The sequence below is a fragment of the Hemitrygon akajei genome, chromosome 6 (genome assembly GCF_048418815.1).
Source record: "Hemitrygon akajei chromosome 6, sHemAka1.3, whole genome shotgun sequence".
NCBI classification, from domain to species: Eukaryota; Metazoa; Chordata; class Chondrichthyes; order Myliobatiformes; family Dasyatidae; genus Hemitrygon; species Hemitrygon akajei.
Window position 1 is genome coordinate 69645506 of NC_133129.1, and position 14822 is coordinate 69660327.

At 41.7% G+C, this 14822-nt stretch overlaps 1 protein-coding gene across 1 annotated transcript in view; it reads right to left on the bottom strand.

Annotated features, from left to right (window-relative positions):
* The window catches only part of susd1 (sushi domain containing 1), a 109574-nt gene that overhangs the window by 22575 nt on the left and 72177 nt on the right, over positions 1 to 14822 (bottom strand). The window contains exons 14-15 of the mRNA XM_073048600.1: positions 12847 to 13102; positions 4939 to 4978 (exon numbers count right to left, since the gene is read on the bottom strand). Coding sequence (XP_072904701.1) covers positions 4939 to 4978; positions 12847 to 13102 — 296 coding nt within the window. The remainder of the gene's footprint in view (positions 1 to 4938; positions 4979 to 12846; positions 13103 to 14822) is intronic.

A 14822-nucleotide genomic window follows, 5' to 3' on the forward strand; every position in this document is an offset into this window, starting at 1 on the left:
GTGAGAGGGATCTTGATGAATGTGAGGACAACATAGAACAGGCTAATATATTGGAACAATTTGACATTAGGAACTAGGATATGCTGGTGCCTTTGAAAAACTTTAGAATAATCAGTTCCCAGAAAATGATGTGATATATCCTAGGCTATTACAGGAAGCACGAGAAAAGATTGAAGGGGCTTTAGGGATGATCTTTGCATCTTTACAGGTCACAGGAGTAGCATCAGTGAGTACTACTTCACAGGTGGGCAAACTGTTGGAGAAGGTTCCTAGAGAAAGGATTTACAAGGATTTGGAGAAGCGTAGTCTAATTAGGAATAATCAGCATGGCTTTGTGAGGGGCAGGCTATCCTTCATGAACCTGATTAAATTCTTCAATAAAGTGACAAAACAAATTGATGAAGATAAAGCAGTGAATGTGATAAAATCTGGATTTCAGTGAGGGATTCGACAAGTTTCTTTATGGCAGGTTCATTCAGAAAGTCAGGAGGCATGGGTTCCAGGGAAACTTGCCTGCATGGATTTCGACTTGGCTAGAGGAAGACAGAAGATGGTAGTAAATGCAGTGTATTCTACATGGAATGCCATTCCACAGGGATCTGTTCTGGGACCCCCGTTCTTCGTGATTTTTTATGAATGATTTGGATGAGAAAGTGGAAGGGTGAATTAGTAAGTTTGCAGGTGATGTAAAGGTTTATGTTGTAGATAGTGTAGAAGATAGTCATGGGTTACAATGGGACATTGATAGGATACAGAGCTGGGCTGAGGGGTGGCAGATGGAGTTCAGTCTGGAAAAATGTGAAGAGATACACTTTGGAAGGTCAAACCTAAAATCAGAGTGCAGGATTAATGGCAGGATTCTTAGCACTGTGGAGGAACAAGGGGATCCTTGAGGTCCACACCCATAGATCTATCAAAGTTGCTGCATGAGTTGATAGGGTACTTAAGAGGGTGATTGGGGTGTTGGCCTTGATTTGTCAGAGAAATAAGTTCTAGAGCTGTGAGATAATGTTGCACCTCTGTAAAACCCTGGTTAGACCACACTTGGAGTATTGTGTTCATTTCTGGTCTTCTCATTATAGGAAGGATGAGGAAGCTTTAAAGAAGCTATAGAGGAGATTTAATAGGAAGCTATCTGGATTAATTAGAGAGCATGTCTTATGAGGAAAGATAAATCTAGCTAAGGCTTTTCTATTTGGAGCAAAAGAGGATGAGAGGTGACTTATAGAGGTGTGTAATGTGAAAAGAGGCATTAATAGAGTGGATACTCAGCATCTTTTTCCCAGGGCAAAAATAGTTAATACAAGAGGGCATAATTTAGAGGAAAGTATAGAGCGGATGTCAGAAGTAGATTTTTTGCACAACGAATGGTAGGTGAGTGGAAATCCTGCCAGGGGAAATAGTAGAGGCAGATACATTATTCTTAGATAGGCATGTGGATGAAAGGAAAATAGAGGGCTATCTGGGAGGGAAGCTTTAGATTGATCTTGGAGAAGGTTAAAAGGTTGGCAAATCGTTGTGGGCTGAAGGAGCCGTACTGTGCTATGCTCTTTCATATTCTAAAATGGCAAGAGCAAGATCAGGTGTCAAAGCAAACCTTTGATGTGAAGCCACATCAGATTAGCCTGGCTCCCCACTCACTTAAAGATACCAAAATTCAGAGATAGGGAGCCTTTCAACTCCCTGACTTTGGAATTGGCATTTTCAAATGAACCCACCCACTGAATTTATTAATGAAAATACGTGCATACAGTTACATAACAATATTGAGAGTTCTGTTGAAAAGTTGAAAAGAATTTTAAAAAACTAATTTCAGCAATGGTAACCATAACACAAATAGATAATTTCAAAACCCCATCTGTTTCATACCAAATCCCAAAGGCCTTCAGGAAAGAAAAGTTGTTGCCTATAGGAAAGCTGCTTTATATGTGGCTTCAGACCCAGTGCTGCCAGCTCTTAACTACCCACTGAAATGGCTAACAAACCTTTGTGATTAAAGCAGAACATAACACTTAGGATAAAGCTTGGTCCAGGTTCAGACTCGTTAAATATTACTTCCAGTCTAATCAACATTGCAAACACCTCCTCACGTATAATTAGGGAAATGCGGCTTGCAGACGAGTGAGCAACAATCTTACTATGTTGCGCACACAGATTTGTACCTTTTACCTAATTCTCCAAACTCCTCCACAACAATCTCTGGGGATGTCCTGACTCACCAGCCAGTTGGGAAAGAACTGAGCCTTAAGAATCTATGAAGCCTTGTAGCATCAGGTCAAACAGATACAAGGAAACCTGCTGATGATCACCTATTCTTCTATGGCAGCTGATGGATCAACACTGGAAAGAAACATTCCACTGCTATTATTGAGCACAGAATATACCCTGATGGAGATCATCAATGTCCATCATTCAAAAGTGGTATGACAGCACCACCAGTGACCAAGCTGGGTGAACGCTAAGTGCATGGCTGCTAGGCTGAGCATGCTACAGGCTCTGGTAGATCCTCCTTGAATAAGAAGAAATCAGGCATCCATAGGCCACATTGGAACAATGATAGCAGTGGAATGTATTTCACTACTTTTCCCTTCTTTGTCCAGCACACCCCTCACATTACCAATGACGTCAATCCAGGGATTGAAATCGGGTCATTGAGGAGTGCAGAGGAGCATTGGGAATAGCACTAATCATACAGAACCAAACTGTTTAAGTTGTGACACACGACTGCAGGCATGCTAATACAGGAAAAACAACTTGCAGTAGACAGAGCTAAAGAACCAACAGGAAGAGTAAGCTCTAGGAACATCCCATCAACAGTGATGGAGCCACCCAGCGTGTAATGGTAGGGTTGAAGCATTGACAGCCTCGTTCAGCAAGGTGTGCTGAGACGGGGATCCACTTCAGCTTCCCCTGCATCACAGTTTCCAGTCTTCAGCCATTTAAAGCCACTCAAAAAGATATAGGGAAACAATCGAGAGCACTAGATACAGCAAGGGCCACGGAACCAAACAACACCCTGGCTGCAGTACCGAAGACTTGTCCTATAGAACTACCTTTTCCAGTACAGTTCAACCTGGTAGAGTGGAAAATTGCCAATATGCCCTGCTTATAAAAAGAGGATGAATCCGATCCAGCCACCAACTACTCCATTCTCAATCATCTGCAAAGTAAAAATGACCAAAGATGTCATCAACCATGTTATCCAATAGACTGCACACCCAGCAACCTGGTCACTGATGCCAAGTCTGTGTTTCTCCAAGATTAATTGGCTCCAGACCTCATCATACTCTTGGACCAAATTTGAAGCAAAAAGTAAGGAGAGATTAACTTCCCTTGACATCAGAGAAAACCCCTGCACACCTTTTAAGTTTAGCCTGCCAAGTGATAGATAACTTCTCACCACAGAAGTGGTAAAAACTGACCATCTCCAACAAGAGAAAATTTCAAAAATCTACCCTCATTGCTGATAATATTCTGGAGAGGAATGGATTGATCCCATCTTAACTGGACCAGCTCCAAAGTATGGTAGTATAAGAGCAGGTCTCAGGCTGTGCATTGTGTGGCAGATGACTTATTGAAAAGAAAAATTTAGGGGAACATGAGGGGAAACCTTTTCCACTAAGCGGGTCATGAGAACGTGGAATGAGCTGTCAGCGCAAGTGTGGAGCGTGTGAGCCCGAGAGGTTTGGATAGGGATGTGGAGGCCTATAGTCCTGGTGCATGTCGATTGGGACAATTTAAATAGTTCAGCATGGATTAGATGGGCCAAAGGGCTTGTTTCTGTGTTGTGCTTTACTATGACTCTGTGGCTGCAAGCTGTGAGGTACATACATGGTTTGGACAATGATTTAAGTACCAGGCTGAATTGGAAAGGTCAGGTACAGGTCAAATCGAGGTGGCAGGGTCCAAACTGCAGACCGTATCAAGTGACCGAACCCCATGTTTAGACGATGATTTAAGTGACAGGCCAGATTGAAAAGTCAGGGTGTCAGGGCCCGAGGCGAGGGACGGGCCACTTCAACTCTCCGTGCTGCGACATTTACTCGGCTCTGCGGACGAACTCTTTGTGGTCTTACAGTTCTGAACACTACTTGTTTGCACATTGGGTGTTCCACAGTTTTTTTTTTAAATGGGTTCTTTTGGGTTTCTTTGCTTTGTGGCTGCATGTAAGGAGACGAATCTCAAACTGTATAATGTGTACACACTTTGGTAATAAATATACTTTGAATATGTCCACAAAGCAACGGAATACTCTCCACTCATCTTGATAAGTAAAGTTGCAGCAAAACACAAGATGCTCCACAACATCCAGGCAAAGCAGTTCACTTGATTGGCATCCCATTCATAACCTAAAGCACTCAAACCATCCAGCACTGACAAACGCCGGCTGCAACAGGCAATCCACAAAATGCATTGCAACTGCTCACCCAGGGTACTCTGACAGCACCTTCTAAACCTGTGATTTCCTCCGGCAAGAAAGAAGCAGCATCTCTGTGCATTAACGCGCCATCCTGACCTGGGAAGGTATTGACCCGACCATTGCTTCAAGTCCTAGAAAAGCCTTGTCTGCCAGCATTGTGGGAGTACCTCCGCCAGAAAGACTGCTCTGACTCAGGGTGGCAACTCAGCACCACCTTGTCAAGGTATTTAAGGATGGGCGGGAAACACTCACCTTGCATATGAGTATATAAAAAAAACACTACATGGTCGAACATGACATTCTGATTGTGTAGAAAAATAGGAGACAACAAGACAACTTTTTCATTTTGCATTTCTTCCCACTTTATGAAGAAGTCATGGAAATGATCTGACTCAGTACTGTCATCACATCACATTTATGCTTAAATCAAGAGTGCAGTCAATTGGCAATTATCCCACCCTTTCGAATTAAAGGTTACTAAACAGGTGGATCATTTAATTACTTGGAATGCATCTCACCTTTTAATTGTGCCAAAGTCACACACGACTGTTTCTTCACCTAATAAAGAAAACATAGAAGATGATTTCCCCATATGGCTGACGTGTAAACATACAGTAAATAGTGACCAGGTAATTATTAGCAAGATTGACTAAAGGATGGCAGGGATAACTTCACTGATTTTCCTTGGATGTTTTACGGAAAAATAAATTCAGACCAATTTGCAACACTGGCAAACAGATCTATTATGGAAGAAATATACTTCTATAATAAATATTTTATTGCAAGACATATGGTTAGCTCTGGAGCATGCAGACTTAGATCATGAAAACCAATAAAACCATAATTCACATCTGTCAAATATCGAACTTCCACTGGCAAAATGAATCACTGCTTTATAAAACAGCCTCATTTACATTGAATATCTCAAATCCCAACAAAAAGTACTCATCAGGTTAGGCATTCCCTGTTTCTTTCACCACTGGTAATCGTAAGACCATAAGACATAGAAGCAGGATTAGGCCATTCAGCCCATCGAGTCCGCTCAGCCATTCCATCATGGCTGACTCATTTCCTTCTCAACCTCATTTTCCTGCATTCTTCCCATAACCTTTCACACCCTGACTAATCAAGAACCTATCAGTCTTCACCTTAAATACACCCAATGGCCTGGCCTCCACAGGCCACCAGTAGTGTTTCAGGTTGTTGACTCCTCACAGGTTTAATCTTCTTTCATCAGAGTTATGTACCTGCAGTGTGAACTCCATTCCGCTCTCCAAAAATGTTGACCTGATAAACATTTGCTATTTTGTTTAGATTTCTGGAATCTCTGGTACTCACATAGAATAGTACAACATGGGAGCAGGCCCATGATGTCCTCGTGATTTTTATAAATGACCTGGATGAGGAAGTGGAGGGATAGGTTAGTAAATTTACTGATGACACAAAGGTTGGAGGTGTTGTGGATAGTGTGGAGGGCTGTCAGAGGTTACAACGGGACATCGATAGGATGCAAATCTGGGCTGAGAAGTGGCAGATGGAGTTCAACTCAGATAAGTGTGAAGTGGTTCATTTTAGTAGGTCATTTAGTACGATGGTAAAATGAAATGGTTCATTTTAGTACGATGGCAGAATATAGTATTAATGGTAAGACTCTTGGCAGTGTGGAGGATCAGAGAGATCTTGGAGTCCGAGTCCATAAGTCACTCAAAGCTGCTACGCAGGTTGAATCTGTGGTTAAGAAGGTATACGGTGTATTGGCCTTCATCAATCATGGGATTGAGTTTAAGAGCCGAGAGGTAATGTTGCAGATATATAGGACCCTGATCAGAACCCACTTGGTGTACTGTGCTCAATTCTGGTTGCCTCACTACAGGAAGGACATGGAAACCATAGAAAGGATGCAGAGGAGATTTACAAGGATGTTGCCTGGATTGGGGAGCATGCCTTATGAGAATAGGTTGAGTGAACTCGACCACTTCTCCTTGGAGTGACGGAGGTTGAGAGGTGACCTGATAGAGGTGTACAAGATGATGAGAGGCATTAATCGTGTGGATAGTCAGAGGCTTTTCCCCAGGGCTGAAATGGCTAGCAGGAGAGGGCACCGTTTTAAGGTGCTTGGAAGTAGATACAGAGGAGATGTCAGGGGTAAGTTTTTTACACAGAGAGTGGTGAGTGCATGGAATGGGCTGCCGGTGGCAGTGATGGAGGCAGAAACGATAGGGTCTTTTAAGAGGCTCCTTGATGGATATATGGAGCTTAGAAAAATAGAGAGCTATGGGTAAAGCCTAGGTAGTTCTAAGGTAGGGACATGTTTGGCACAGCTTTGTGGGCTGATGGGCCTGTATTTGGCTGTATGTTTTCTATGTTTCAATGTTTCTATGTCTGTGGCAAGCATGATTTCCAGTTAAACTCCATCTCTTCTGCCCATACGTGATCTGTATCCCTCTATTTGCTGCATATTCATGTGTCAGTCTAAAAGCTACTGTCATATCTGCTTCCACCACCACCCCTAATATCCCTTCCAGGCACTGACACCCTTAGTGCAGACTTGCCTCACCCATCTCCTTTAGACTTGCCCCTCTCACCTTAAAGCTAGGCCCCCAGTAATCAACATTTCCATCTTGGGAAAAATAGGCTCTCACTGTCTGTCTAACTTCGACCAGGAGCTTCACAACAATAAGCAGTTATAGAATGTCACCTGTCACACAGAATGTTTAACCTGTGTGCTTTACAAACGAAGAACAGACTCACAACTCCAACTGGTTAAATCTTTCCCAGAGGATGAAAGAACAAAAACTCAGCTGGAGGAACTCAGTGGGTTGAGCATCTGTGGGAGTAAAGGAACTTTCAATGCTTTGCATAAGGTCCTCCAGCAGACCTCCAGCAGGTCCTCCAGCAGACAGCACTCCCAGATTCCAACATCTACAGTCTCCTGTGTTGCCAGAGGATGATGTTTGCATGATTTGGGAGGATGTTAAAGGAACAACTTCAAACCAGCTGTTTGCTACTCTCCTAATTTTGGGGGAAGAACTGAATACTCAGTTAAGCTGAACAGAATTTAGAAATAATTACTTTATACAATCCAGAGAGCAGATCAGAACGGAGAATCTGTTTTAAAAAGGGGCTGTAATTCTCAGTCAGTAACATCCTCTCACCACTGTAGAGCCAGCTGTACTCATCACATCAGGTCCTCTGTGTCACAGTGGAAGGGCCTTCCATGACATCGAGATCAAGTGGAAGAAGGCAGAGTTCAGCCCACACATAAAAACTAAAGGAAGATCATTAGTTGGCTAGCCCACTAACACTCTGCCAAACACCATCCCATAGTCAATGTTCCTGAATGCTATAGATTTCAAAAAACTTTCATAAGTTTTATAAGATTCCATAAGATCTAAAAACACCTTAACACTGAAAAACACTCATTTAAAAAATATGTGTGTTGACACATAAGTACCAAATTTCCTAGCAATGATCCCCTTGATTGAAATACCTGGGCCAAATCTAAGCTCCTGTATACCCCTCCTCGTGAACTCACTCATGAGCAAACAACTGGGCAAACAACAACCTCTGCCTCTTGTGCGCTTGCCTGAAATCTGAAATTAGAGAATTTTCATTGGTTTTGTCAACTCTCTCTTGCAAACTGTAGATGTGGTTTTATTCAGAAACCTTCTGGATGAACTGCAAATGGTCTGACCTTCCTACATTCCCACGACAATATGTTCATAGAAATATTGTTTAATCTGGTTTATGAGGAAATCGATGACGAATTCAGCCCTGATTGCTCAGCTAAGTAGCACCCATGCACTGTAAGTCTTGCATTGTGTGATGATCTTGGTGTAGGTCCTCATGGATTCCCAGTCAGGAAACAAAGCTGACATTTCTTCCCATTTCGATATTGTTGCCGCTTTCTCAACTTTATCCAGCTTTGTGACTTCAGTTCCAACAACAGTATGGTCCAACCTTAAACTGTTCTCTGTCATGACACACAAAACACTGGAGATACTCAACGGGTCAGGCAGCATCTGAGAAGGAAAATGGATACACTGCTCGCCCTCTATGATTTCTGCTGTTCCCTTACCCTTCAACCGCACACTCACACAAATATGCTACTACAGCCACGTCTTTTCTGGATGTCCATTTCCCTCCATAGAAGCTGCCTGGCTTGCTAAGTTCCTCCCATGTTTTGTATGCTGGTCCAGATTCCAGCATCTACAGCTGCTTGTGTCTCTACTCTCTGCAGTGACCTAGAGTTGTCTCAGCATTACTGGCCATCATCTGAAGGGAGTGAGGAGAACAGCAATCAGTTGTGGGGGGGGGGGGGGGGGGGAAGATTTGCACTTCACAAAGAGCCTTACAATCAATGGATTACTTCAGAAGTGGAGTCACTGGGAAATGTGGCAGGCTATTTGGCTCAGCTAAAGTCTCCATAATGTGGCAATGACATTCTAATTCTGTAAATTCCTGTGAATAATTGAAACAACAAAAAAAATCAGGGTGACAAAATAACTCAGGCAAATTGGACTTTGGAATGAGACAGGGTTCACATCTGAGCCAGTAGATTGTGGGTTTGAGACCCATTCCAAGGATTTACAAACAAAAATCTAGCCTGACACAACTGCAGTACTAAAGAAGTACATCATACATCTTTAGGTAAGATCTGAAATATTAACTCTGTTTCTTTCTTTCTGTAGATGCTACCCAGCCTGCCAAGTATTTCAGCAATTTCTCTAGTTATATAAATTAACGATTCAGCCATCTAGTGCCCTTAATGAATCTCAACACTCTTATCACTGGAGAGATTACTTTTTTTCTGGGGTAAACATAAACAGTCCCTGTGTAATATGTCAAAGAGTGACAGAGGTATCGCTGGTTATAATGGTCATCCTGCATCCAACATTAAAAACTTAAAGTGTGCTCCTTGCCAGTTGTACTTCAGGAAGTCATTCTCTCATCGCTGAGCCAGATGATAGCAGGTTCCAAAGAATTAGTTAGAATCCTTGTGGGCAGAGTTTAAAAACAACAAGGGTGAAAATATCCTGATGGGAGTTATATATAGGTCTCCAAATAGTAGCCTGGATATGGGATCAAAATTACAATGGGAGATAGAAAAGGCATGTAAAAAGGGCAATGTTACAATAGTCATGGGGGATTTCAATATATGTATATAAGTCAACCAGGAAAACTAGCTCCGTGCTGGATCCCAACAGAGGGAATTTGTAGAATGCTTTTAGAGCAGCTTGTGGTTGAGCCCACAAGGGAAAAGGTAATTCTGGATTGGGTGCTTTTCAATGAACTAGAGTTGATGAGGGAGCTTAAGGTCAAGGAACCATCAGTAATCTTAATACGATGCAATTCATCCTGCAATTTGAGAGAGAGAAGATAAAGCCAGATGTATCAGTGCTACAGTGGAGTAAAGGGAATTACAGAGGCATGAGAGAGGAGCTGGCCAAACTTGATTGGAAAGGGGCACTAGCAGGGATGATGGCAGAACAGCAATGGCTGGGGTTTCTGGGGGCAATTCGGAAGCCACACAATAGAAATATCCCAAAGTGTATTCTAACAGGAGGATGAGGCAAACGTGGGTGACAAAGGAAATCAATTCAGCATAAAAGTGAAAGAGAAGGCATATGCTATAGCAAAAATTTGTGGGAAGTTGGAGGATTGGAAAGTTTTTAAAAATCAACAGAGGTAACTAAAAAGGACACGAGAGAAATGATGAAATATGAAGGTAAGCTAGGCAATGATATAAAAGAGTACACCAAAAGTTTTATCAGATATAAAAAGAGTAAAGGAGAGGCAAGAGTAGATATCAACTGCTGGAAACTTATGCTGGAGATGTAGTAATGGGGTCAAAGAAATGGCAGATGAACTTAATAAGTATTTTGTGGCAGTCTTCACTGTGGAAGACACTAGTAATATGCCAGAAATTTGTGAGTGTCAGGGGGCAGAAATGAGGGTACTTGCTACTACTAAGGAGAAGGTACTTGAGAAGCTGAAAAATCTGAAGGTTGTTAAGTCACCTGGGTACAAGCCAGGGTTTTGAAAAAGGTAGCTGGAGAGATTGTGGAGACATTAGTAATGATCTTTCAAGAATCAATAAATTCTGGAATGTTTCTGGAAAACTGGAAAATTGCAAATGTAACTCTACCTTTTAAGAAGGGAAGGGGGCAGAAGAAAGGAAATTATAGGCCATGTAGCCTGGCTTCAGTGGTTGGGAAGATGTTGGAGTCCATTATAAAGGATGAGGTTTCGGGCTACTTGGAGGCATGTGATGAAAGAGCCCAAAGTCAGCATGGCTTCCTTTATATTTAGTCTACACTAATCCCATTTTATTTCTCCCCATGGTCCAAAAGATGTGGAAAGGATGGGAACAGAGTCTAGAACAGAGGTAATGGCCTCAGAATAGAGGGTCATTTAGTACAGAGATGAGGAGGAATTTCTTTAGCCAAAGAGTAGTGAATCTGTGGAATTTGTTGTCACAGACGGCTATGGAGGCCAAAGCATTGGGTATGTTTAAAGTGGAGGTCGATAGGTTTTTGGTTAGACAGGGTATCAAAGGTTACAGGAAGAATGGGGTTGAGAGGGATAATAAATCAGCCATCGTTGTTTGAATAGCTTAATTCTACTCCTAAATCTGATAAATTATGCACAATAATCTAGACTGACACTAGCACTGTTGTATGGGAATTATTTATCTTCAGGGGAGAGATACACTCTGAAGGGATGTAAAACATCCCACACCTCAATGCAAGGACAGTCCACACAGAGACCTGGTTAATATTCCTCATCCAGAATTGCTAAAGAATCTGAATATTTGTTCATTTTCACATTGCTTTTTCATAAGCATTTGCAGAAATTAGATGCTGCATTTCCTGTAATGGAACTATGACTACAATTGTGTTCCTCTTCAGTAGTAATCTGAAAGGTTGGAAGGTTTTATGTAAATAAAAACCATTCTTTCTTTATTTGGAACTTGAACTTCAGGATGTCCAAGTGTCTCTGTGTGGATGTGTAGCTGCTCTGGTGACCCAGGATCAATCCTGATCCTAGTGCTCTGTGTGGAGTTCACACCTCCTCCCTGTGACCGTATGGGTTTCCTCTGGGTGCTCTGCTTTCCTCCCACACACCAACGTTCAACAAGTTGACAGGTTAATTGACTACTGCAAATTGTCCCCAGTATAAAGACGAATGATAGAACCTCGTGGTGAACGTGGGAAGAAATAAGATGAGATTAGAGTAGATTAAATATAAATGATTGTTTGATGGTTGACCAAATGGCCTGTTTCCATGTTACATAGCAAAGTTTTCACTTTGTATGCAAACACAGCAATTGGTTTGTGTAAATCAAGAGCCCACAAACATTAAGTAACTTTGTTAATCCATTTTTGATTTTAAAAAATCAAGGTTGAGGATGGAAGGTTAACCAGGTGATTTCCCCAGATCCTCTTCATCTGGAACAAGCAGGAATTTTTAATTCATTTGATGAGGGACTATAGATAGACACTCTGACTAGACAGCACTCACACTTAAGCTTGGATTACATGTTCCTTTAGGACATGTATCCTCAGCCAACAGATTCAGAAGTGGGAAAGGGCTACCAGCTAAAATAATTGGACATCTCCTTCCTCATACCTCTATCTTGTGTCTCTCTACAATAATCCTACTCCAATATCAGAAGGTCATCTCTGGTACAAAACAGAATTAGTCTGGAAACACAAGAGACTGCAAGTGCTATAATAATATTTTTTTAAAAACAAATTGCTGGAGGAACTCAGTAAGGGAACATCTGTGGAAGCAAAATTTTGGGTTGAGACCCTGCAATAGGATTTAGAAAGAATAGAAAGAAATGATGTGTGAGAGGACAGGGGTGGATCAGAAGGAGAGAGAAAGTGACAGAGGGAGTGTGGATTATCTGAAACTGGAGATTCCAATTATTATGCTATTGGGTTCTGGAACACCTAGGGTGGAGTATGAAGACAGAAAGGACCAAGAGTCAAAATGGTTTCAAACCATAAACTGAAGACAGCCTTTACAAACAGCTCAAGATGTTTGGCAAAGCAAACCCAATCCAGGGTCACATCCTGAAACATCAATCATCTCTTTGCCTCCACAGATGCTGCTCGACCCACTGAGTTCCTCCAGAATTTTATTTCTGCACCAGTCAGGACACCTCCTAATTTCAAAATCAAAATTAAACTTTTTTGAGTACATAACTTTGCAAGTTCAACAACAACGCAAGTAAATAGGAGCAGAAAAAGGATCTGCAGGCCTGCCCCATTATTCAGTATGATCATGGCTGATCTATGTCAGCTTTAACTCCTCCCTTGTGCTAGTTTCCCATAAACCCCCAGCATTACAATTTAAATAATTTGAGAAAGCATTATGTAGAAGTATTTTTGTGTGTTTTTCTCAAAAGATCAACTTACATAATTCCATTCACTGATAATTTTCAACAGAAAAGAATAGTTCTTGCCAGCCTCTAAAGCAGCATTATAAAAATCTCTGTAGTACAGCCGGTCTCCGACAGAAAACAGCATCCCATCCTTAACATCCATTGCAATGAATTCTGCTGTGATGTACGCTTCCGTGTCTTTTTGGTGGCCAAAGAAATCTCTTATATTTTGGGAATTGCAATTGAACGAATGTTGCAAATTCAATGGTAAAACAATGACCTGATAAAGGCTAAAGGGGGACAAAGAAATGAATCAAAAATGGGTCATTAATCAAATCATGGTCACCCAAACATGCTATACCCCCTGTAAACAATAGTAATTATTTTTGACATTCTCTGAATTCTGGCCTCACTAATTTCCTTTGCTCTATCATCTATAGCCTTTTCCTCAGCTGTCCAAGCCCAAAATATAGGCACGATAGACATAGAACAATATAGCACTGGAGCAGCAATTTTGCCCTTGATGTCTGTGCCGAACATGATGCTTATCCCAGCTGCCTGTATGTGGTCTAAATCCCTCCATTCTCTGCATGTTAAGTGTCTAAATGCCACTTCAATGTCGCTATCATAACTGCTCCCATCATCTACGCAGGCAAAGTGTTTCAGATATCTGTTATCACCCCTCAACCGTCCGACTCTTAAACCAAAGGGGATAACTTCACTCTTCTTCACTTGCCCCATCACTGAGCTGTTCCACAACCTATGGACTTACTTTCATGATCTCAATATTTATTGTGTATTTATTTATTTATTTTATCTTTTTGTATTTGCAGTTTATTGTCTTTTGCACAGTGGTCAAACACCGAAGTTGATGCGGTCTTTCATTGATTCTATTATGGTTATTTGTCTATATAGATTTATTGAGTATGCTCTCAAGAATATGAATCTCAGGGTTGCATATGGTGACGTAAGTATACTTCGATAATAAATTTAGTGTGAACTTTGAACCTGCCACACTATGGAAAAAGCATGACTTACAAAATCTCCTTTAACATCCCCCCGCCCCCCGCCCCTCTACAACTCACTCACTTACATTAAAGCTATACCCGTTAGTATGTGGAACACAGCAGGCCAGGCAGCATCTATAAGGAGAAGCACTGTCAAGGTTTTGGGCCAAGACCCTTCGTCAGGGCTATGTAGTCCTGATGAAGGGTCTCGGCCCGAAACGTTGACAGTGCTTCTCCTTATAGATGCTGCCTGGCCTGCTGTGTTCCACCAGCATTTTGTGTGTGTTGTTTGAATTTCCAGCATCTGCAGATTTCCTCGTGTTTGTCCATTAGTATGTGACGTTTCTACCTGGGGGAAGAGACACCATCTACCCTACTTATAGCTTTCATTATTCTATATACTTCCATCTGGTCTCCCATCAGCCTCAGCACTCCAGAGAAAATAAGCTAAGTCTGTCAATCTCTCCTTCAAAGTAATTCTCTCTAAGATCTTGGTAAACCTTCCTGAACCTCTCCAGAGCCTCCACATCCTTCCTGTAATGCAGCAACGTGAAGTGCACACACTACACCAAATGTGACCTAACCAAAGATATAAAGAGCCACTATGGCATCCTAATTTTTATACTCAATGCCACAACTAACATTTGCCTTCTTTACCACCCTATCCACTTGCTTTGCCACTTTCAGGGAGCTATATGCTTGCAACCCAGGATTCCTCTGTATATCAATGCTCCTGAGGCTCGTGCCATTCACTATATACTCCTTCCCTAAACCTAGCCTCACCTAGTAAAGACACCCTGTAATATTTACCTCCCTGACCAAGCTTTAGGTCTGTTGTTCAACCACATCATAATGTGCCTTTGTGATGTTAAACATTTTGCACTTATACTCTTTGTGCTTGTTAATGGCTGTGAATGGTTTATTGCATTAAGGTCACCACCTAAATATGTTACTTTTGCAAGAAATTTAACGACAGAAATTTCTAGCTGCTTTGTCAAGTCAG